The sequence below is a fragment of the Ursus maritimus genome, unplaced genomic scaffold (assembly GCF_017311325.1).
Source record: "Ursus maritimus isolate PB19 unplaced genomic scaffold, ASM1731132v1 scaffold_2, whole genome shotgun sequence".
Lineage (NCBI taxonomy): Eukaryota > Metazoa > Chordata > Mammalia > Carnivora > Ursidae > Ursus > Ursus maritimus.
Window position 1 is genome coordinate 89,073,378 of NW_024424452.1, and position 26,043 is coordinate 89,099,420.

General features: G+C 36.9%; 1 protein-coding gene across 4 annotated transcripts in view; it reads left to right on the plus strand.

The window, feature by feature from the left end:
* ACBD6 (acyl-CoA binding domain containing 6) overlaps window positions 1–26,043 on the plus strand; it is a 198,279-nt gene that overhangs the window by 129,495 nt on the left and 42,741 nt on the right. The window contains exons 7-8 of one of the 4 annotated variants that reach the window (XM_040636322.1): window positions 2,161–2,234; window positions 7,550–8,332. The exons of 2 other annotated variants lie outside the window; for them this stretch is intronic. In XM_040636322.1, coding sequence (XP_040492256.1) covers window positions 2,161–2,234; window positions 7,550–7,661 — 186 coding nt within the window. In that variant the 3' untranslated portion in view covers window positions 7,662–8,332. Of the gene's footprint in view, window positions 1–2,160; window positions 2,235–7,549; window positions 8,333–26,043 lie in introns of those variants that run through there. One more of the 4 variants, XM_008701133.2, reaches the window with a different exon arrangement.

Genomic DNA, 26,043 nt, shown 5'->3' on the forward strand with positions numbered 1-26,043 from the left:
AATGATGTTCCTAGATGAGCAATCTTTCAAAATACTTCTTGTACATTGCTGCTTTTCTTTTATTTATTATTAAAATAACATGATCCATGAGGAGCTTGGGGTGACTCTCGGCCTAGCTAATTCTAATTAATCCAGTCGGGGAGAGCAGTAGGGTAAGTGGAGCAGTCTATCGGATTGAAATTCATAACTTAATTGAGGTCAAAGTCCCGGTCTGGGAGAACAAAAGTCTTTTGCTAGGACCAGGCAGATCAATAGCAATAAATATCTGGCTTGGATACAAGTAGCTTATAGTGACAGATTATCTGACAGTGGCCAGAGGTCTTGGTTCTGTTAAGGGCAAAGTCTTGAGCATGCCATGGTTCTTGCTGATGTTCAATCCACACCCATGACTCTTGGAAAGAAGTGATACTCTCAAGAACTCTTGAAAGTCTTCTGTAAGCGCTATGTGTGAAACTCCAAGTGACTTCTCTTTGTTATTATCAAATGAACATTCCTTAATGATACATTTTTTTAAACAAGAAGAGTTTCTATCGCATTGCTGGTTAAGATCCGGAGGATTTGCAAAGCCTATTTATCTAACTTTTCCATCAGTAATTCACAAAGAGTGTATAGATTGCTTTGGGGAAGGAATGTAACACAAGCCCATGTTGTCTTGATTTGTATATAACTGTAAAAGTTAAGAGGACCATGTCACATTAGCATTAATGAGTTAGTATTAACCATTTTGAGTGTGGGAATTGTACTTTGGTTGTGTAGGATTTTTCTTTGTTGTTTTTAGGTGTACACTGATATCCTTAGGAACAAGATGTCATGTCATCCATAATTTCTTTAACCTACTTCAACAAAAAAGAAAGAAAATATGGCAAAATGTTAACAGTTGTTAAATATGAATATGAATAGTAGGTCTCTGCTTTTCTCTCTATATTGTTATTTTCATGATAAAAAGTAACCATCAAAAGAACCATGTTGTAATAAAACCATCCGGCTAGTGTGTTACTAGAAAAGGTTTCTCTCTGTCCCATTCTGCTCATACTTTTAATTTCTACTTAGTTATCAAAGCTTGGCTTCTTTTATGCATTATATTATTGTTTATCCATAGTAATAATAATTGCTTAATTAGTAAACCTTTAGCATTCCACTCATTGTTTAATAACATTATTGCCACTCAGGCTTAACTACCATCTGACTGTGGGAAAGTAAACTCTTGAGATCTACAGTTGTTGGCCTTGTAAGGTATGGGGAGCTACATAGTATAAATTTCATTTTCACTGACAATCATATGGTCCAAATTATCATTCCTTCATGAGTGTATTATTGTGGCAACTTATTAAACTTATTTGATCCTCTGTGATATTGATATGTTAGTCTTCCTTAAATATCGTTATCTAAATGCTACTCCAGTAAATGATTCTATGATCGAGAACCTCTGGTGGTTTCTCATCTACGAATCAATCCTCAACTTTTATGTTTGACTCTCAAAGCCCCATCGATATGACCATACGTTTTATCCAGTGTTCCTTGCTTTATGAAGTTGCTGAGCTCACTTTGTATATCCCAGAAGTTCCCAAACCTGGATCACCAGAATCAACTCTAGGTCTTTTTAAAAATAAACCTCAAGGGGTGCCTGGGTAGTTCAATTGGTTAAGCGTCTGTCTTCAGCTCAGGTCATGAACTCATGGTCCTGGGATTGAGCCCCGCATCGGGCTCGCCGCTCAGCAGGAAGTCTGCTTCTCCCTCCCCCCCTCACTCTCCTCCCTGCTTGTGCTCTGTCTCAAATAAATAGATGAAAATCTTAAAAAAAAAAAAACACCTCAATTCCAGAAATTATGACTTAGTAGGTGAGTTGGGGATGGTGGGTATTGGGAAGATGAGAATCTCAAATTTATAAAATGTCTACACGGCTTGTCTATATTCACCTGCCAGCTCTGTGGTGCCATCTAAAGTAGGAGTTAGGATAAAATCATCAGATTAAACTAATTCATTGCTGTGATGAATCACTAACAGCTGTTTAGAATTTCTAGCTATGGTGGAATTTTTAAAGGGTGGATGCAAATTTAGATATAATCCTATGAGCTGAACACTTGTGATTTTTTTAGATAATTGTGCAAGCTATGTTTACATATTTGGTCTTGTTTTTTTTCTTATTATAATCCTTAAAAGGAATTTTTCCCACATAATCAGCTGCAACATCAAGAGTCAAATCCAAGTTTTCCACTAACAAATGATCCTGACTGGTAAGTTTTCAGTTAGTTTATCAAAACAAAGTAAAATCATCAAAGCTTTTTAGAAAAGATATATATCTATATTTTAAGGATTGATTGACTGATTAATTTTAGGGAGAGAGAGAACAGAGGGGAAAGGAGATGGAAGGGAAAAGGGTTTTCAGCAGACTCCCTGCTGANNNNCATGGAGTCCAGTGCGGGACTCAATCTCATGACCCTGAGATCACGACCTGAGCCAAAACCAAGAGTTGGACGCTTAACCAACTGAGCCACCCAGGCACCCCTAGAGAATGAATATATTTTTAAACAGAATAAACAAGGCTGTCCAACATGAGGTCATTTTTCAGTGTGTTTCTACAGTTTCTACCCTTTGTTCATTTGGAACTCACATATTTTCCATAAGTTCATGTACACACTAGAATAATAAAGCAACAACTTGGGGAACAAGGTTGTGTTTTTTTAATGGGTCACTTGGAAGGCAAATATAGTCAGAGCCTATCTACCCTGACTGAGGTCAAGACAGCGTGGTAGAAAATTCCTTAACAAAGGAAGATAAAATTAAAGAAAACTTTACTATACTATATATATAGGATATTCCCCAGTTGTTTTATTTAAGTGCTCTTATTGCCTTAATTGTATTTACTTTATTGTTCACCTTTGTTGTCTCTCCAGTGGATTGTAAGTTCTTTGAGTGCAAGGATCATGTTTCCTGTTTCTTTAATATTCCTAGTGGGCTCTTGCATAATGTTCGACATACAGCACACATTCAGTAAATATTATAAAATACTAAAAAATTATTGTTCATTTGTAGATAAATACTCCCCCAGCTGGGAAGACACACACACGAGTTACACACATACATGCACACAAAATCCTTTTGCCTATACTTTCTACATTTCCATACCACTTCTTTTCCTCCAACCACAGCCTCCTTTTAGACCCCCTCTTTTGCACTCCTGTAATATACTTTGTTTACATCTGTGATAGAATTTGTCATTCTTTATTTTAATTATCTCCGTTCTTAAGACTCTACGCTCCTTGAGAGTAGGAACTTTGATATTTTTCGACTCCCAACTCCTAATACATTACCTGACATATCACGTAATATGTGTTTGAAATAAACCATGAGCAAAGATTTAGAATAAAAATAATAATGCCTCAAAGAAACAGTATCTTTTAGAAACTTATGGAAAGAAAAATTAGAGTAGGAAAACTTGATCTTAACAAGGTTATTTGAATACTTCATGACTCTCTTGACATATTTGGTCAATATGCGTATTCTGCAGAGTCCTGTCTTCGTGTGGCAGGCCTGAACAAATATACTGTAACACATACATCAGGTAGACATTCTTGAGCAGTAGATGCTAAAGACTGCTCTAAAGACAAATTAAATGTACTCTTAAATGAAGGGTATGCATTATGAGACCACAATACACATGTTGAAGTGACTTAATTCTCTTGACAGATTATCTTGGCAGTGGACTGGCTTTGTTTCATGTAGCTCTTACTTATCTTTTCCAAACAGTTCTTTATTTTTTTGAGCAGCAGTGTTTAATTTTTACATACTTTTTATTTTTTTTTTAAGATTTTATTTATTTATTTGACAGAGAGAGACAGACAGACACCAAGAGAGGGAACACAAGCAGGGGGAGTGGGTGAGCTGAGCAGGGAGCCTGATGTGGGGCTTGATCCCAGGACACTAGGATCATGACCTGAGCTAGAGGCAAACACTTAATGACCAAGCCACCCAGGTGCCCCAATTTTTACATGCTTTTTAAAACATGAATGGATTGAAAGAAATGTAGAGAATCTCTTAAAACTGTGGTAGAATGTATTAGTTTATGACAACAGTAGAAAGAAGAAACAGCTGAGGTGTACAATAATCATGTCTCTTATTTATCCCTTCCCAAAATATAAAATTTACATTCACTTTGTACTTTCAAATCACATCTTCCACCAGAAATGCAATTGGCTTTTATGGAGACCAATTGAAATGGCCCAGTTCACTCCCAGGACCCAAGCCAAGGCAGATCTTGCTTCAATCCTAGGCCTGAAGGATGGGCACGGAGTAAGTGAAGGGAGGCGGAGGGATGAACTGAGCTTCAGCATGGTTGCTGAGGTGTCTCCGCGCATGCATGAGAAGCCCTTTGTGATGTAGGACGGAGCCAGGAGTTGCAAAGGAAGGGGTTCTAGAGATCTCCTTTTGTACTTTTGCCCTAGGCACACACAAATGTTGGGGGAGGCTTACCTACCAGCTTGATGGGTTTTAGAGTGTTCTGTAAATCCCCATAGAGGTACCTAGAAGTTTCCCTCTCTACCTCAATTTTTACATATATTAAGATTACACTGCTGAGTATGATTTTGTTTTTAAAAAAAGAGGTCCCCTATAATGGATTATGAAGGTAGAGATCAAGTCTAGTCCTCACTGTGTACCAAGCCTGTAGTATTATTTAAGTCCTGGGAGCTTTGGAGGCTTTTTGTAAGTTTGTTGAATAAAACGAATATATCATCCTCTTACACAAAGAAACCTGTACATCTCCAAAAAAATGAAGGCAGAGTTTTCTGGGTCAACAGGGAAAGACATGTCACTGCAAAAGAAATGTGAAAATTGTGAACAAAGATGATAAAACCAATATTGAAAGATCAAATATTTGTATCGTTTTTTCCATTCTCCAAAATGTATTTATATATTAGCTCATTTTATCCTTACAAGAGTCCTGTGGGGCATTGTCCTCATTTCACAGTTGAGAAAACTAAAGCTCAAAGACATTATGTGAATTGCTTGAGGACACAAAGCTAGTAAGTAAATAGGATAACCAGAGTTCACACTTGCGTATTTTAACTGCAGATTCCACGCTGTTTTCCTGCATTGTGCTGTCATCATTCTCTATCACACTGACTCAGTGCTTTTAGAATTCACAGCCATCTGATGCATTTTATGAGGATTATAGTAATAAGTTCTTCATTTCTTTAATATTTCCTTATTTATAATGAAATTCTTGTCTGTAGACATCATTTTGTTCAGCAGGTAGTCCCCTTCAGTGTGACTTTTAATCCATGTTCCTATTTTCACAGCGCACAATTTTCTTTAATAAGTTTTTTTCTGTCATTTTTATACTGAATAATCACTTCTTTTTCTAAGTTTGTACCTGAGAATGAACAACTGGCTCACAGTACAGTGTGAATCAAGTTCAAATTACTTTGAGTTCAGAGAACACCCAGTGTCATCTTATTTTTACATCTAACTGAATTATAGGACACTGTCAAAGTGTTATGACCTGGTGTAGTAAATTGCTCCTTCTTAATGGTCCCCTGGCTACATTCTCTCTTGCTATTGCTGTAAACCAGAAATTGTTGACATCTTACACTATTGTAAGCTTGAAAACAAAAGAACTGGTTTTTATCTCCCGGCAATCCACCTTCTTCACCATAAAGATTTCTGAACATCTTAGCTACCTACAGTTGAATCACAACATTTTGACACTTTTAAGTTGATTATTTTCTCAGAACTGGGCTAATTCTGTAATTCTGTAACTTTTTAAAAAGTCAAGCAGTTCTTCCTCATTGAACTCAAGAAATGGATGAGTCATCTGCCTTAAAAGAACTAACTTGTTTGAATGTTGAATGGTGGCTCATTGAAGATTTCTGAGATTTATTACTTAGATATGCATGTTATAAAATTTATTTGGCTGTATGTGGTGTTGCTGAGTCTGAAATGTTCTTCTAAATGTCAAATTAAAAGGCAAATTAAAGATGAAGGAATTACACAAAGTAACGGGATGCTCCCAAATGAGGCAACAGAATAAGGTCTAGAAATGGTCAAGCTTGCTTTTTTGATGATTAAACTGACACTCTCATAGAGTGGTTAATAATGGCTGAAAGATAGGAATAAGATAATTCAAGAAAAAAATTACTCTTCAAAGAAATAGTTATTTGTGTCTTTACAATATTTATGGACATATATCCATATACACATGTAGAGAGATTGATTATGCACAAATATCATCTGTAGAAAATGTGATGGTTATTGTAGACCATACACAAACATTGAGATTGTATTGTAGTGTTGATCTTGCAAAAGCCAACTTAATGCTGACACTTATAGTAACAGGAACACAATCTATAAAATCTAGAGCAAATTACTATATACATAGCAGACTATAATCAATGTAAAGCACACATTTTAGATTTTTGTATTTCAAAAAGACTGTTGATAAATTTGAAGAATCTAGAATGGGGTTTTTAAAAATCAGTAATTGGATACGGGATTTTTGAGGAAAGTCTCTTGGTCATAAACCAGCATGGGTCATACACAGCCCAAAGATCAATTTTTGTTTAGCACCGATACTGTACCCACAGTTTATTTACAATTAACTGTCAATAACTGCCAATTAATTTCACATAAAAGTACAGAGTTTAGGATTCTCTTGAAAAATCTAAAAATATGGCAGTCCTGGGCACATTGCCATAGAGTATCAATCAGCTAGAGCTGAGTAGCCAATGCCCTCTGTTGATAGGCCTTGAGCTGTCCAGTTCCTCATCACCCCAGTATTGCTTCCCTGACCTAATTAACCTCACTCTTCTGTTTACTGCCTGGAGACTTTCGAAGGGTTTATAACCTTGTGTTTAGAAAGAACTCAAGTTTGGAGTCAAGTTACCTCGATTCTAGTTTCTATTCTGCCATTGACTGTGTACCCTGAATACAGCCTAACTGTGAAACTTAAAGGTAGAAAGGAATTTAAAAATCATCTGGTTCAACTTCCTACCCAGTGCAAGAATACTCTTTGCTAAATTTTCAAAAGATTAAGCCACGTAGCCTCTATTAGAACGTTTCTGTTTACTTCACATGGTAGACTATTCCAATTTCGAAAGCCGAATTAGAAATTTCTCCTTCGTATTGAATGTATGCCCACCTACGTGTAATATTAAAACCGTATATTATATAAGGTATCATCTCATTAGTACAGAATGGAGTGGAACTATAATCACTTAATAGGTGTGACATGAAAGACAAGGTATCTACCTCCCTACTTCCTTTTATTTAAAAGTGTAGTTTGTGGTAAAATATGCTAGGCCATCAATTAAGTGCATGATTTTATAGCAAAGCAGTATACAGATGTAAATATTAATAAAATATTAGTCAGATTTTAGCCAGATTATAGAGTTTACTTGTAGGCTTAGTAACCAGTCTTTATTATATCGTTGTTGTATTTGCCATCTCTTAAAAAAAAAAAGAAAGAAAGAAAGGAGAAAAGATTTAAAGGTATCTTGTATTCTTGTTGGTATAATGGCATTTATCAGTGTGTTCATACTTTTTAATTTTCCAGGACTTGCAGACTTAATCCCATGAGCTCACTTCTAATATTAGTAAAGGGTATGAGCTGTCTATGTGGTTCAAGCTGCCACTTGAGGGTTTCTCCTTCCTATGGAGCTTTCTAATGGAATTCAAGGTTCTCTCTAAGGGTAAGCATTATGAAGCCTTCCCGGGCTGCTTGAGAGGAGGAAGTGCACCAGAGGTTCAAGGACACACACAAAGTTTAATGTGCGCAAACATGTTCCTGCTCCTTCTCCTGCTCTTGCTTGCTCTGATTGGCAAGGTTAACTCTGAGAGCCGCAGCTTTTTACAGTGATTTGATTAGACCCACCACTTTATTCTTCTCACTTTTCCCCTCCCCTTCACGCGTCAAACCACCACCTTCTTTGTCTTTGTGGTCTTTGCTTTGCCAGTTACCTTTTCTCCTGTTTTCCAGATTTTCTGTCAAATTTTGGCATATTTGAGAAAGAGAATAAGGAATTGTAAAAGTAAGGTAACTTGCATCATTGAACGTTTTGGTGTGAAAGATTTCCATGCTTATGTTCTCTACACTTCTGTTTTCTAAAATTCCAAATCCCTTACCTTCACTTTGACTTATCTTACGACATAAGGAAAGACAACTATCACTTAGATCGGCAATTCACTTAGATTGAGAGATAGAATTCCACAGTCCTCTCTCACGAATTGGTTTGTATTTAATGAATTCCTTTCCCAGCAGTTTAAAAAAAATAATCTTTTAATTATAAAAACTTCAACCGCATGCAAAATTAGAGGGACTAGTGTAACAAACTTCCATGTACTCATCACCCGGTTTCAGCAATTACCAATTCCTGGCCAGTCGGGTTTAATCTGTACTGCTACCCCACAACAGTGCTCTTCAACGTTTTTAGGAAGAATATTAGGAAAGCTATGAACACCAGAGAGAAAGGACCTGCATGTAGAATTTTCGCAAACAGTTTTAATAGGTTCATACACTTGTTGAAGCCCTTTCGCAGATATCCTGTGAACCTGAGAATCCAGGATACGAATCCCTGCATTCCAGCAAAGACAACACTAACTTCTCTCAACGTTTCTGTTCACCTAAATGTCAAGTTTTGAGATTAGCGTACGTTTTCCTATGAAAACAGTAGTGAAGTTAAGCCAATAGTAGGGTCTTTTGATGATTAAAAATTCATCATAGACTCTGAATATATTCCCTTACTCGCATGGTCAGCTTCTTTTCTCTTTGGTTGCTTATTAGTTTGTCTTTTTATAATCGGTAGTTCTTTTATCAATGTTGACAGATTTGGAAGACTTTCAACAACTCACCTTTCAAGGCCTGACAACTTAGAATTTCATCTAGAGCTTCTGAGTTGTTATTGCTAACAGCTCAAAAAGGAAAACTACCTTCATCTACGTGTAAAGAATAGAGTGACTAATACCGAAATGTATGAACTTGTTAGGAATTTAGGTAATAAAGCTGGAGTTCCCATAAAAAGAAGATACTAACTTTTAAATACTAAGTTTAATTAATAATTAAAGCAGATTAATTGAAAGTGTAGGGATAGCTGATTGTACATGACACAAGCGAAATCTTTCTTGTTCCCAGCCTGCTTCACATTCTTCTTTTGTCAGCTAGCACTTCACTAAGCCTCCCTCTGGAACAGCTGTGGTCACACGGTGGACTCAGAACACCAGCAGTTCAAGTGGCGCTAGCAGCCTGCAGGACTGCCCTACTGAACCTTCTCATTGTCAAAACCCACATCCTCTGGCCCTGATGTGACCTAAAAGTCTATTTTAGAAAATAGTCAACCTAATTTCATTATTAATCATTGCATTTCCAAGTACTAGGTATTTTGTCTTTGGCATAGTTTCTTACCTTCTCCCTCCCTCGCTCTCTCTTTTGGTGTGGGGAGCTAGGGAATAGAGTAAGACACTGTGTTTAAGCATTTGAGTATGGTTAAAAATAGTTTTACCAAGGTGATGATTCAGGGAAGAAACCACACTCATTTATAGGTAGTCATTTTTTTAAAAAACTCCTCTGTTCTGGTATTCCCTTTGTAACATTTTGTTTTGTGTTTGTAAGTACTTTGAATATTTTGTTGAAGGGGGAAAAAATCAACCAGAAAACCTCTCATAGTATTTATTTGTTAGATCTCTTAAAAAAACACACCAAAATACATGATCATGGAAGCTAAATATAAACCACTTTATTATGTTTCTAGAGATATATGCAATCCGTATAACATATATATCAGCTTTTTTTTTTTTTTAGTTGGTGTGTCTATAGTATTTTGAAAGTTGTAAAAGGTGGGGTTTTACCCCATTACAGGTTGGGAATACAGTGTCGCTCTTTGCTGTGTAGTTCCCTCTTTCTATTGGAAGACCGTTGAATACCTGATCTCTGTGCTGTCCTTTGGGGTAGGTTTTGTTCAAGGCCAGATTCTTTAAGAAATTTTTCGAGAAGCTCAACACAAAAATATCACTTATGAAAAAATTTACCATCATTTTCAATACTTTTTAAGATATTTTCTTTTTTTAAATGTCCTTACAATTTATTTCAAATATTTTACAGATTCCATTATGATTCATTTGTTTGCTATCTGGACTGAAGTTGAGTTCTCTGTTGTATGAGGTGGTGCCCCGACCTCTCTCTATAGAGAAGCCTAAGCATGTCTAAGCACTTGTTTAAAAAAAAAAGTTGCCTGTAACAAAAACTGTCCCCACCTACAATTTATTAAACCTTGACATACTGCATTACTTAAGAGTTCTCAGAGAAAATTAAAACCCTTTTGACTGGGTTTTGCAATGCAGGGAAATTTTTAGTGACATTTAAAAGGTTTCTCTTGTGTTCCTCTAATGGGATAAATAAAAAAGGCTTGTTTTAGCCCAGCAAATGGGGGGACAATCCAATTTCCTTGATTCCATCAAGACACTCTTAAAGCATTAGCCTGTGCTGTAAAAAAAATTCAACTGACCCCCTTTGCCTGATGGCTTTGAAAAGTGTCCTGATGTGTAGGTATTTGCCCACCACAGCATACTTGGTTATTGCTCTTCCAACACATCCGTTGATGGAAAAATCTTATGTGAAGCTCCAATAAATGTCGGTTTATGTTATAGAACTATAAAAACAGCGCACCAGACTATAATGGTATCTCTGATGGACAAGCCTTTCACTGGAAGATGAAAAGAAATCCTGTCAAGGATGTTTAAATTTAAAAGATTAAGGAAAAGATAAATTATTTAAAATAATATTTTAATAAACTTTTTATTGCATTTAATTATTTCACTATGGTTTAGAGTTACTTCTGTTTGTCCAAAAGATGGTGCTCATTTACAGAGAATATATGTACTAGCGTAGGGCCATGGTCCTCAAATGTTGGCTAGCATTAGAATCACCTGGGACTTGTTAAAACAGATTGTTAGATCAGGCCTGCAAAGTTTCTGGTTTAATAGGTCTGGGGTAGGAGCCTAGTAATTTGCATTTTTAATGAGTTTTCCAATGAAACTGCTACCACTGACCTGGAACCCACACTTGGAGAACCACTGGCCTCGGGGATCCATGAAAAGAGGTGCTCACCTCTAGATCAGTGGTTCAAAATTTGAATCAAATCATTTAGTCTGAAAGTCATTACCATCTGAGAGCACTCTGAAGTGTGAAAAATGTGTTGATGGATATCAATATAGTCTTGACTGGACCAGGCATGTATTTGACATTTGGCCTCGTCCTTGGCACTCTTTAAAACCCGTTTTTAAGGGGGGAAGAACATAAACACAAAGCTTTCATTTTAGAGACACACAGAAAAGTGTGGGTATCTGTGTGTTACTTAAAAGAACAGAAACTGAACGTAAGTTTTTTATGAGCCGTTGCTTAATAATAGAATGAAGCTGTCCTTTATTGTGTCTTCATATATGAACATTTCTTTTTAACAAGAACTCTGCCTCTTAATGTAAAAACCCAAAGTACCTTCTTACTCATTAAAAAAAAAAAGTAAATTATACTTGATATTCTGGTTCTTTGAAAATTGGTCATATTTGTGTAAGAAATGTGATAATTATGTTATCCAGAATATTTCATCCTAGCATATCCACAGAATTTTCTTTGAAATACTTAGAATTGATGCAACAGTCTACTTTCACTCTAGAGTCAGAGAGTTAGATACTGTCTATTCGCTCATCCTTCAAATGCATCTGTGAGGTAAATAGGATACAAAACCATGCAAACAAAAAAACAAAGCAAACAAACAAAACCCACACCTTTTTGACAAGAAGAAATTATAGCAGAGATTTGTTGGTATCCAAAAATCAGAGAAGCAAAATTAGAATAAAAGAGGCTTAGGAACATTGGATAGACCTTGTTTAAGGAAGGTGGTCCAGCACCAGGTCTCAATTTATCCTGGTGGAAGAATAGATCTGATAATAAGTACATGTGTATCTAGTCTTACAATGTTTGAACGCTTGTAGTGCTTCATAATGTTCTTCTGTTTCACAATCCTGTTTTCTTCTATTAGTCCAAGTAAATTCCATCTGAAATCCTTTTCATAAAATATTCATATAGTATTTGCATAACACCTTATATTTTTAAAAGGACTTCTACGTACATTGATTTCATGTCATCTTCAAAGCTATTGTTTGTCTGGTTTTTAATGGTTTCCTTTTTAAGTCATGGGAATAACATGCAATAGAGATACAGAGGGGGCCTCACCCAAATCTATCTGACTGAAAGAATGCTGTTTATTAAAAATATTCTTGTTTTATTCATTGGCACTGTCACCTTTTAAAAATATTTTTTGAATTTGTGGCTACTTTGAAACAAATGTTAGTGTTTTTAAAGAGTTATCAGTTGCTTTGTGCTTCCTTTGGGAGTAAGGGTACTATCTGCATTACTTAAAACTCAGTTTGAAAATAATTAAAGGTGACTTTGAAATTGCCACGGGTTAAATGAATGGAATCAGGTAATCAGCACTTTTCCAGAGCCCTCCTGCATTTCCCCAGAGTCCTCTGAGCCCTACGTTTTTTGATTCCCTGCCAGCACCAACTTTCTTATTTTGGTTTGTTTTGTTCCCTCAGCTAAGGATAGGTAATCAAGTCAAATGATGATGGCGCACGTTGTACCAGGTACTGTTCTGCTAACCTTTCCCGGTGGTGCAGTGAGTACTGCAGATGGGGTCCAGGGAAGAGTGCGTGGAGGAGGTCAGTGCAGAAGTGGTAGCAGTTAATCTCTGCTGCTCTGATATCCGACAGCTGGTCTCACGTGGGCCTGCCGCCAGCAGTGTCTTTACAGGCTTTGTGGCTGAGATTATTTAAAGGAGATTAATCTCTCTAAACCCCTTATATTTTAATTATTTCTGTATGTATTTATAAGACCTGCAGTCTGCTTGTTTCAGGGCACAACTGTCCAAGCCCTTGTCTTTAACCTGGTTTCCACAGTCAGACAAGTCTATCTCTGTTACCACAGAGGATACACCATTGATTTGATTTTCCTTGTTATTAAAATTGGGGGTTATTTGGTTTTTGTTTTTGTTTTTGTTTTTTAGTTGGTTTTTGCTTCTACTTGATATTGATAACCTTACTGATTTTTGAAAGGAGAACTGAAAATAGGGCTTATTTTAGAATATCTGCTAAAATGCTGTTTTGTATTACATGATAGAAATCTGAAGTTGCAGACATGAAAATATGAAAACCTCTGGGCCTTTCAGGATATTATTAAAACAGTAGGCCTTTCAGGATATTATTTTTTAAAGATGGGTTAGTAGACATGCCTACCATGGTTTCCAGCATTGTCAGCTAACTTTATACTTGACTAGGGGGATCCAGAGCAAAGACTTCTACCTCCCCAATTTATGTTAGTGAGGGCTATAAAAATTTCCTCTGAATTTAAGAACTCACACAGTATGAAGGAACAAAAATCACAAGAGCTTATGAGCTATTAGTCTCCGTGGCACTAAGCATCATGCCTCCAGCCACCATGGAAATGCTCCTAAGTGTTTAACATTCAGGGAAGCAGTTCTGCTTCCTCATGCGCTCTGTTGCCCCTTCTAGATAACTGGGAAAGAAATTCTTTGGAGGTCATCCTCCTGGGTATCTTCCAGCTTCTAGGGAACATCTAATAGGACCTCTCTTGACTCAGAATGCGTTGAGATGTTTGTACCTTCTAAACACTTGTTTTAGGTTGTTTTATCTTACGGGAGCTTGAGTGGCTCAGTCAGTTAAGCATCTGCCTTCCACTGAAGTCATGATCCTGGGGTCCTGGGATTGAGCACCACGCCACGTTAGGCTCCCTGCTCAGTGGGGAGTCTGCTTCTTCCTCTCCCCCCCCCACTCTTGCATGCAACTTCTCTCTGACTCTCTCTCTCAAAAATAAATAAAATCTTTTTAAAAATAGTTTGTTTTATTTTACTATAAAGTTATTTTTAGTTACTGAGGCTGTCCTTTGTCCTCTTTGTTGGATTTCTTCATTCTTAACTGAATGAACATTGACAACCTCTTTGGAGATGGAGGGAGGGATCTTGGTTGGCCAAAATATTAGTAGCTAATGTTTTATTATTCAGATTCAGTGATAACTGTTACTTGTGGTCTAAAAGTGGGAATTCGACATTGAAATTCCAAACCTTGCCATTTCTTTACTTATTCCATATGTGTAAAGGACATAAGTTTTTATTCCATTTGTGTAAAGGACATAAGTTTAAGTCTTAATTTGGTTGTTTGACTTACTGTATCACTTTAGGTAAGTCATTTAACCCTGCTGAACTTTAATTTCCTTGTTTATAAAATGGAGTTACTAATGCCTATCCTACTTACTTCAGGAAGTTACTTTCAAATAAGTTGGTCTATATGAAAGTGTTCTGTAAAATAATATACTACTCAATTTTTGTTTTCTTGAAAGAAAAGCATGTCTGAATTAGATCTTTGTGAGAGGCTAGGTAGTATGAAGATCTTTTACACCATCATATTTTGTGAATGTTTTTTTATTGGCATTGGTTGAGCTTTTTCCTTGTCTCCTTCCAAAAAATATATTCTCTTCCCTGTACTTTTTATTTTTTAAAAATGTCCTTTAACCTAATGGCTATTACGGAAACATGTAATACCATAAAGAACTGGGTTATAATCTGAGGTAATATTATAATACTAATAATATAAACAATCTATATTAATTATATAATATGTTCTCATATTCGCACTGATCTAAACTTCCTACATATACACGGTTAATTTTTAAAACCATGACAATATGCCAAATTCTTTTCAGAGCTAAGGAAATCCTTGTTAGAAATGCTTATCTGACTTGAAGACAATTAGAATATGCTTCAAAGTTTTAAGGAAAAGAATAACATGGTTAAGACAATGCTTGCAAAAGGGACAGGAAACCAGATCAATTATTAGGGAGGCTATTGTAGGAATTAGTGGATTGGGAGATTAGGACCTAGATAGGATCCATTACTGTGGAAAAAGAAAGAATCAGAGATACAGTGCAGAGGAGAATTCAATCAACCTTACTTGACGAAAGACAATATGAGAAATTTTAAAAAAAGATAGAAGTTGAATATGACTCCAAAGCCATGGGCAAAAAAGATCTCTGTTTTGACACGGCTAATTTTAGGTGGCTATCATGAAATCCTCAAAAAAATGTCCTAAAGAAAAAGAAAAGCCAACAGAGGACATTTGTACACATAGAGATGTTTTCCTAAAAAAATATTAACAGATTCTAAGAGATGGTTAAATCTTAATTTTAACACCTCAGACTCCATATAAATATGAAGACATACAGAGAAACCCATAAAAATCCCAGTAGTGTTTAAGAGCATAAGCTTGGGTTCCCGAGACTGAGTTTAAGTTCTGGCTTTGCCACTAACAAATCATGTGACCTCAGACGAGGTTACTTAACCTAACTAAGCTTCAGTTTCTTCGTTTGTGAAATGAGATAATACCTACTTCATAAGGTTGGGTGGATTAAATAAGAGAACACATGTAAATTGCTTAGTACAGTAAACAGATTAGCCACTGCCATCATTGTTTTTATTCTCAACTGACTGTTACACAGTTCTAAGAGGTGACTTGAATGAAGTCTTTTGTTCTTATTTTTAATAAACCTGTATCAGAAATAAGACCTTTTTTATTTGATTCTTTGTTGTACAGCCATACTCAAAAATTATTAAATTACAGTAGGGCTGGGAGGTAGAGGTTGAGTAGGAGAATAAACTAAAGCTACAGTTTGAGAGCTCTATTCCCCTTAATGCAATCGTTCATTCCTCTTAATTAAATCAGTCACTTATTCCAGAAAAATAGCTCTAAATAGTGTTATCTTCAAATGTATGGATTTTGTTACTTCTCTTCTTATATGCTGTGTCCTGTTTTATGAAGTCCCCAAAGAAAGCAGTTTATTTATTATTTCCTTAGGAAACCCAAGAAAGAATTTAGGCAGCAGGACTAATGTGGGCAGTGAAATTGAAGGAAAAATCTTTCCATGTTTTTAAACATTTTCTAAAACTACCCTAAAAGAGGGTGAAGGTATGTGGTTGGTGATAAAACCACCATTTGACGATGTTCATAGGCAAATAGTTCTGAAGAAATTATAGAACTAAAAACTGAGGTTGTCGCTTCAGGGCAAACAGAGGGTTAAATCTCTGAGCTGTAGAAGCAGATTGTGTTTTCCTTTTGTGATCTGGGCTGACAAGACATCAGTATTCTATTCATCTGTTGGGAATTAGGCTGTTAATCCAATCAATGACTCTTGAGTGAGCTGTGGCCTACCTCTCCCACTGGGGAACAATCGGATCAAACTGCAGATTGTTTAAGAGCACAGTGCTGTCCTCATGTCAGGTGGAATTCTCAAATGTTCCCTGGTGAATTGGGGATAGGGAAAGCTGTCTTGGCCCATTTATCCCGCTTCTTAAATAACCAGGTATCTGCCTCATCCATAGGAAAGCATTTGGCAATAGTGACAACAGGAATGCAATAGAAATCCATTAACTTTAACTCACAAAAGTGTGGGTGAAAGGAAGGAATGTTTTCAAACACCCCACAAAACAACTTATATAAAAGTTTTTTTCACTTAATTCATATTTTTTGCTACTCCTTAAACTCTAAATCATTTTTTCTGCTGGGCCTTTTTTTTTTTTTTTTTTTTTTGGTTGTTTTATGTCATTGAATTTTGTTAACCGCCATGAGCTCTTTCTGTATATTACCCGGCCCTGCCTGTATTTTTATAAGTCAGCAAGGTACAAATAAATTTTAATATAGATTATGGGAACACTAATTAAATAAAATTCTAATTTTAAAATATCTGTCTCTGAGGAATACTAATTAAATAAAATTTTAATTTTAAAATATCTTATTCTGAGCGTACATAATTTTGACATCTTTTGCAGCGTAGCAAAATTTGATTTCTAATTACTGATTTAATACTCCATTAAGTACATTTGGAAATTATTATTGAACTGATTACATAGATGTTATGAGATGCAGTTATCCTCTATGAAATGCTGTCCCAAATTTTTCCATTTAAACAGCAAGGTGACTGAGCTGTCATAAAGCAAAATATCCAAAATGGCAAAGAGAGATTCTCAAAGAAGGTAACTTACTATCCCAATCTTAATGACAACAATTTTTAAAGGATAATTTTATTGTTTCCTGTCTACATAAGAATGTCCCCCCCCCAAAATTCCTAAATCTGCCAAATTTATCCATCTATTTTGTGAACATTTAGTATGCAAGGTCCACACTCTTTGGGAACATAAATTATAGTGAGGGAAACATACCAAACAAACAAGTAAAACAGTATCAGGCACATGTTAAGAAATAAAGCAGATTGGCGACTTTGAACAGAGGAATCAAGTAGGACTTTACTTGAGGAGGTAGTAGTTAAACTGAGACATCAGGGGAGAGAAGTGGCTGTAATAATGCCCCAAATCCCTGAAACAGAAATGAGCTTGACCAAGAACAGACGTCTTATATGTACACTCTTCTCCAGGCCAGTGGATTTCAGGCCTGGCAAAGCATCTGAATTTCCTTAGGAACTTTGGGGAAATAAAGCTATCTGAGCTTGTGTTTCCAGAAATGCTGATTTAGATGGGACCTGTGTATACAGTGTCATGACAGTATTGAAAACCTACCTCTAGCAGGTGTAAATAGTTTCTTCCATTGAACACATCACTTACCTATTTCCGTCTATGCCTTTGCTCATGTTTTCATACCTGTAATACCTACCCTTACCCTGTCACACCGGCATCCATTCCCATCCTCTCAAATACCATCTGCTCTTTAAGACCTCTTTTCAGTAGGAAGCACAGAGTACTATGAAGTATTCTTACCAAAAAATGTTGAATCCAAATCTAATAAAACCTAATTTAAAAATTCATGTGATAATGACATGATTGACATCAAGAGAAAGGAAATTGGCAAATCTAAACTGTGGGACATTCTACCAAACAACTAACTCTGTTACAAGTCAGTGGCACTTAAAAAAAATGAGGTCAGCTCTAGGTGGAAAATTATTTAAAGATCTAAAAATCAGATGTAGCATCTAATCTTGTTTGGATCCTCATTCCTACAAATCAACTGTAAAAACACAGCTTTAAAACAATCAGGAAGCTTTCCTGTTGTGATTATAGGATTACATTCCCATGTATTTTAGAGTTTCATATTGAGATATGTGGAGGGAAATGACATAATATTTGGAATTTCTTTAAATTATTTCAGTAAGACGAAAAGAGTAAATGAAGCAAACATTAAAATTGTTGTGGTTGTTGAATCTGGAAGATGGGAACATGGAAGTTCATAGTCTCTGTTTTTGTATATGTGTGCAATTTTCATATAAAAATGTTTAAAGGGCATGCAATCTTTATGTTTATCTGAAGGGGGCGTGAGTATTCAAAGGTTGAGATGTAGTGAAGAGAAGGGCCATATGCACCCCAATGTTCATAGCAGCATTGTCCACAATAGCTAAATCGTGGAAGGAGCCGAGATGCCCTTCAACAGATGACTGGATTAAGAAGATGTGGTCCATATATACAATGGAATATTACTCAGCCATCAAAAAGAACTATTTCTCAACATTTGCTGCAACATGGATGGGACTGGAGGAGATAATGCTAAGTGAAATAAGTCAAGCAGAGAAAGACAATTATATGGTTTCACTCATTTATGGAACATAAAAAGTAGGAAGATGGGTAGGAGAAGAAAGGGAAGCAGAAGGGGGAATGAACCATGACAGACTATGGGCTCTCAACTCAAACTGAGGGCTTCAGAGGGGAGGGAGGTGGGGGAATGGGAGAGGCTGGTGATGGGTAGTAAGGAGGGCATGTATTGCATGGTGCACTGGGTGTTATACGCAAGTAATGAATCATGGAACTTTACATCAAAAACTAGGGATGTACTGTATGGTGACTAACATAATATAATAAAAAATTATTATAAAAAGAAAAAAAAAGGTTGAGAACTATAGTACTGCACCATTTTGCCTTACCAAACTGATAAAGGATACTTAGTCATACTATAGAAGGATACTGCTGGTCACTTCTCAGCCTTTCGGCTAAGATCAAGTGTAAAAAGATACTGCTCAAAAGGATTTATCGACAAGTGCCGTAATTCCCCACTGCATTTACAGTATGATTTGACGTGCTCCTGACTTTTCAGGAATAAATCTTTTGCATAAAATGAGGCAAACCTCTAACTCCCAGGACACTACAGTTTTAAATGCTGTGCTCCATTGAAGGAAGTCTTTGCTTAATCATTAGGAGTTTTCTAGCACTTAAAATATTCACATTTTTAGAAAAATACTGATTATCTGGCCTCCAAATACAATGAAATTGAAAGCAACTTTTACCTTTTAAAGTTTAGTAGAACAGAGAAAGCTATTGTGCGTGGAAGGCGAGGATCAGTCCAGGTTCTCTAAGGAAAAAAGTTTGGCCTCTAGAAATACAATAGCTACTGCACAGTGACATAGAAATAATTTAAAATGGAAATTTACATAGTACATTCATAATAAAATCATTAGGGTTCAATAAATCTGGGTTCTATTATGTATGTATTATATATAAGTGTATATGCATATGCGGGGGAAAAGGACGGTGGCGTTCTGGTGGAATTAGTAAGGCCAGTGAGTGTAATTATGTCACAGTTACCAGTAATACTGTTATTTTTGCAGTGACTTGTTTCCTATTAAAGAATCTTCTCCCTTGCTCAGCCAGTCAGCATCCAATATTACTTTGCAATATTTAGCACTTCTGTCTTGCCTTTAAAACTACAGGTAAAATAGGGCAATCCTAGCCATGAGTGTCAGAACCAAGAATCCAGCTAAGCAGAAGAGGTTCTGTCAGGTAAATGACCTTCAGGAAGGCTAAGTTAGCTAAAGCAGAGCCTCACATCCAGGAATTTGGGCTGTCAGCCGGAGTCTTGTCTTCTGAACCTGAAACAGGGACTCCACGTGCTGTCCTGTTTCATACCACCTCCCAGGTTAAGTAGCGTTGGGCTCATTGATTCAGTAAGCATTTCAGCATTGGCTCTAGCTAGGCTCTGATCTACACCCAGTAGGTAGTTATATGCCTGAACCCTTCCTGTGGTGTAACTGCACCTCAGTCTGGAATGACAGACGCATGTAATGATAGAGTGGGATTGACTGCACTCATAGAAATGCACCTGAAGGGATATGACTGCCATAGCGGAGAAAACCATTTGTCCCTGCCTCATGCTTCTCAAAGGACGTGACACTTTGGCATACCTACCTAACCTTTTTATACTATTGGCCACTCTTTCCTTGACACACACTCTTGTCTTGGCTTCAGTTTTGATTCTTCACCCACTTTTTTGGATCATTCCTTATCAGGCTCATCTTCTGTCTGCTCTTTTTTAAACAACAGGTTCGACTTTCACCCCACCTCTCACTGTATACTTTCTCTAGACTATCCCATAAACACCTGTGATTTCAGTTATTCCCTCTGGCCTGGTGTTTTTCAAATCTTTATCTGTAGGTCAGTCCTCTCTCCTGAACTCTGGGATCTGTATTTCCTGTTAGCCTATTAGATGTATCCATGTGCATTTTGGGGTCAGAAAGATGGAGGTTCAAATTAGGATTGTACTGCTTACATATTGTGTGTCTTAGGCAAATTACAGAACCTCTCTGAGTCTCATTTCCACTTTTGTAAAATTTACATAATAACCTACTTAATGGTTTCTGTGAGGATTAAATTATATATGTGAAAATGCCTAGCACAGTTGCTGCCACACAAAAAGGGTATAAAAATACAAATTTTCTTCCTAAAAATTTTTCGTCAGTCCCTGTGTTAATTGTGAGCATAAGTAAACAGTAACAAATACACATACAAATATATGATGGTTTATTGAGTAGAATAAAAAAAATTAAAGCCATTTTACCAAGGCCTTGCTGCTAGTACTGTTGGACTGAAGGCACAGATCACTTTTTTGTTGTTATTGCTTAGTTGGTTGTTTTGTCTTTTAAAGATTTTATTTATTTATTTGACAGAGAGAGAGAGACAGCAAGAGAGGGAACACAAGCAGGGAGAGTGGGAGAGGGAGAAGCAGGCCTCCCACTGAGCAGGGACCCCCAGTGTGGGGCTCGATCCCAGGATGCTGGGATCATGACCTGAGCCGAAGGCAGATGCTTGATGACTGAGCCACCCAGGCGCCCCCCACAGATCACGTTAAAGCCAGGAAGTTATAAAAGTGCCTCTAGTAGATGTAGTGGAATTGTAGAATAGCTTCTCATTACACGTGTGTGTACTTCATATTTTGCCCTTTGTTTTATTGCACTTTGCAGATATTGTCTCTCTTACAATTGAAGGTTTGTGGCATCGAACAAGTCTATCCACACCATTTTTCCAACAGCAGTTACTTACCTCGTGTCTCTGTGTCATTTTTGATAATTCTTACAGTATTTCAAACTATTCAGTATTATTATTATTATACTCATTTTAATGATCTGTGATCAGTGATCTTTGATGTTACTCTTATAATTGGGGTCTTCATGAACCACGCCCATATACAACAGCAAACTTAAAAATGTTGTATGTGTTCTGACTGCCCTACTGACTGGCTGTTCCCCTATCTCCCTCTCCTCGGCCTCCCTGTTCCCTGAGACCCAACAGTATTGGAATTAAGCCAATTAATAACCCTACAATGGCCCAAAATGTTCACATGAATGGAATAGTCACACATCTCACAGAGTCACATCACTTTAAATCAAAAGCTAGACATTTTTAAGCTTAGTGAGGAAGGCATATGTTGAAAGCTGAAATAGACCGAAAGTTAGGCTTCTTGTGCCAAACAGTTTCCAGGTTGTGAATGTGAAGAAGTTCTTGAAGGAAATTAAAAGTGCTGTTCCACTGAACACGCAAATGATAAGAAATCAAAACAGCCCTATTGCTGATACAGAGAAACCTTGAGTGCTCTAGAGAGATCAAACCAGACACAAACTTCCCTTAAGCCCAATCCAGAACAAGGCCTTAATTCTCTTCAGTTCTATGCAGACTGAGAGGGGTGAAGAAGCTGCAGAAGGAGCAGAGGTTGGTTCGTGACGTTTAAGGAAAGAAGCTGTCTCCATAACGTAACAGTGCGAGGTGAAGCAGCAAGTGCTGGTGTAGAAGCTGCAGCAAGTTATCCAGAACATCGAGCTAAGAGAGTGCAGGTAGCTACACTAATCAGATTTCAGAGTAGATAAAATAGCTTTGTATTAGAAGAAGATGCCACCTAGGATTTGCAGAGCTTGAGATGAGAAGACAGTGCCTGGCTTCAAAGCTTTAAAGTACAGGCTGACTTTCTTGTTAGGGTCTATGCATCTGGTGGCTTTAAGTTGAAGCCATTGCTCACAGACCATTCCAAAAATCGTAAAGCCCTTAAGAATGATACTAAATCTACTTTGCTTGTGCTCTATAAATGGAAAAACAAAGCCTAGATGACAGCACATCTATTTACAACATGGTTTACCAAATATTTTAAGCCCACTGTTGAGACCTACTGCTCAGGAAAAGTTTCTTTCAAAATATTACTGCTCATTGACAATGCACCTGGTCACTCAAGAACTCTTGATGGAGATGGACAAGATTAATGTTGTTGTCATGTCTGATAACACAACATCCATTCGGCAGTCCATGAATCAAGCAGTAATTTCAACTTTCATGTCTTATTATTTAAGAAATACATTTCATAAGGCTGTAGCTGCCATAGGTAGTGATTCCTCTGATGGATCTGGGCAAAGTAAGTTGAAAACCTTCTGGAAAAGTTTCACCATAATAGATGCCATTGAGAACATTCATAATTCATGGGAAAAGGTACAAGTATCCATATTAACAGGAATTTGGAAGAAGTGATTCCCACCCTCATGGATGACTTTGAGGGGTTCAAGACTTCAGTGAAGGAAGTCACTGCAGATGTGGTGGAAATAGCCAGAGAACTAGAATTAGAAGTGGAGCCTGAAGATGGGACTGAATTGCTGTAATCTCATGGTCACACTTAGACAGATGAGGAGTTTCTTATGGAGGAGCAAAGAGCGTAGCTTCTTGAGATGGAATCTACTTCTGATGAAGATGTTGTGAAGATTGTTGAAATGACAACCAAGTATTTAGAATGTTACATAAACTTAGTTGATAAAGCAATGGCAGGGTTGAAGAAGCAGGGTTGAATTTTAAGAAGTTCTGTGGGTAAAACACTATGAAAAAGCATCGCATGCTACACAGAAATCAGTCATGAAAGGAAGAGTCAATCAATGTGGCCAACTTCACTGTTGTCCTATTTTAAGCAACTGCCAGAGTCACCACAACCTGCAGCAGCCATCACCCTGATCAGTCAGCAACCATCAACATCAAGGCCAGACCCTTGCTGGCCAGACCCAGCAAAAAAGATTACAACTCACTGAGAGCTCAGCTGATGATGAGCATTTTTTAGCAGTCAAGTATCTTTTAATTAAGGCATGTGCATTCCTTTTTAGATATGATACAATTGCACACTTAATACACTACAGTGTAAACGTAACTTTTACATGCACTGAGAAACTAAAAATTCATTTTACTTGCCTTATTCACTTTATTGGGCTATGGTCTGGAATTGAACCCTCAATGTCTCCAAGGGTATGTGTAGTTTGAAAAAAACAAACCTGAAGTCAGTTACCAAAAGTTAGAGTGTAGCGTATTCTCAAGCATCTTGAAGTATTTCCCTGTGTAGCAAAAGACAGCAAGACCACTGGAATTTCATTCCACTTATATCTGGATTAGTATAGACATTTCAGAACTAAGTCAAATTTGAGAGAAAGTTTAAATTCATAAAAATGGCTCTTCAAAATAAAAAGTAAAAAAATAAACAGGAATAAAAAGTAAGGTGCACCCTACAAATTTAACACACCATCAGATTTTTTGGGCTTTGTGGGTTTTTTAAATATCTGTTACCAGGGGAAAAAATGTATTTAGCAGAATATACATAGCATAAAATTAACCATTTTAGCCATTTTTAAGTAAACAGTTCAGTAGCATTAAGTATATTCGCATTGTTGTGCCTTCATCACCACCATCTATTTCCAGAACTTTTTCCTCTTCCCTAGCTGAAATTCTGTACCATTAAACATTAACTCCCCGTACTCTCCTTCCCCCAGCGCCTGGCATACCATCACTCTACTTTCTGTCTACTATTGATAACTGATGCAAATGGAATTATTCCATATTTGTCCTTCTGTGCTGGTTCATTTCGTTTAGCATAATGTCTTTAAGGTTAATCTATGGTATAGCATGTGTCAGAATTTAATTTTATTTTGAGGCTGAGTAGTATTCCATTGAATGTATAGATCATATTTCATTTATCCAGTCATCTGTTGATGGGCGTTTAGGTTGTTTCTGCTTTTGGGCTATTGTGAGTAATGCTGCTATGAACATTGGTGTACAAATAACCAATTTGAGCACTTACTTTCATTTCTTTGGGGCATATACCCAGAAGTGGAATAGCTGGATCAAGCAGTAATTCTCTTTAATTTTATGAGGAATTACCATCCTGTTTTCTACAACAGCTGCCCCATTTTATATTCCCACCATCAGTGCACAGGGTTTCCAGTTTCTCTTCATCATTGCCAACACTTGTTATTTTCTGTTTCTGACAATAGCCATCTTAATGGGTGTGAAGTGATATCTCATTGCATTATCAGGAAATTTTAATACTTAGCAGATATCTGACAGAATGCCCTGATTAAAGGAATGCCAGACAAATAATGTAAGCCATAGAATGATAGAGAGATATCTAGATTGAGAATAAACCTATTTATTATTTTCATTTTTATATGAGAATAGATCTCTACAAGTCATCCATATTAAATTTCGTGGATTTGTCTATCATGGTTAAGAGGGTAATTACTAGAAATTTAGCACACAGACTACCACAGGAATAAAAGCAAGAATACAAGCATAAGAAAACAGTGCTGAGATTATTAAGTTTAACTCGGGTATTTTTATTAAATGCTTACTCCATGGCCTGGATGCTAACAAGACATTAGAGAATGCTAAAGAAGTGTAACCCATGGTCCCAGCCCTCAGGTCGCTTACTGGTGAGACAATAAGCACTCATTAAAAAACAAGAACAGTTACAGGCCAGAATGTAATCAAGTGCCGTAATGAGAGATACTCTGAAAGTACTTTTTGGAGAGGTAGCGGGGGAGAACGGGGAAAGATTGGTAAGAGCCACAGTCATCAGAGACCTCTTCAAGAGGAGTTGTGGCCTGTCATGAACTGTAAATGCTAGCTGATGGTTGATGGCCACAGAGGTGGGGACAGAGAAAGGTAGCAGAAATCTAGATCTGTGTTTGTAATGAAGAATAATTGAATAAAGTGGAGCCAGACCATGGATTAAGGAATTTGTGTGTGTGTTTGAAAGGAGTGACAACAGATTTTTTTTTAGAATGAGTAATCTTGTGACAATGTACTGTTACTAGGGAGAAAGGCAATTGGGAGGACCACCAGTGAAGACACCATTTTATTAATTCAGGTACGAATTGATTTGTGTTTGGGTAACAACAGCAGAAGATATGAATAAGTTTCCCAGATATCAAAAGGAGAACGAACTAGGGTCCCTAACAGATTGGATTAAGGAGTGCTGGGAGGAAACAGTAAAACTAGGTGTCAGCGAAGAGGGTTAAAACATCTTTAGTTGCACTGTTATTATCATAAAGCCTGGTTGATCATATCAGAATTACTCAGTTGTTAGGGAGAGGGAATGGGGAGTGAGGAGAATGCAAGTAGAAAAATATTTGATATGATCTCATGATAGCTTAAAGACTTGACTTCAAAAGTAAAAATCAGCTTTACAGCGACATTCAGAGGCAAAGCTGAAGACAATCTAAGTTTTTGGGTTTTTTTAAGATTTATATATTTATTTGGGAGAGAGAGGGAGGAGCAGAGGGAGAGGGAGTCTTAAGCAGACTGAGCTTATTCCTGCTAAAGAACCATGTCTTCAATTTATGCTTCTAAGATATTTCCTCAACATGAACTGTGGGTCATGACTATTTGGCCCTTAGTACAGAATCTTATATTTATCTCTGTT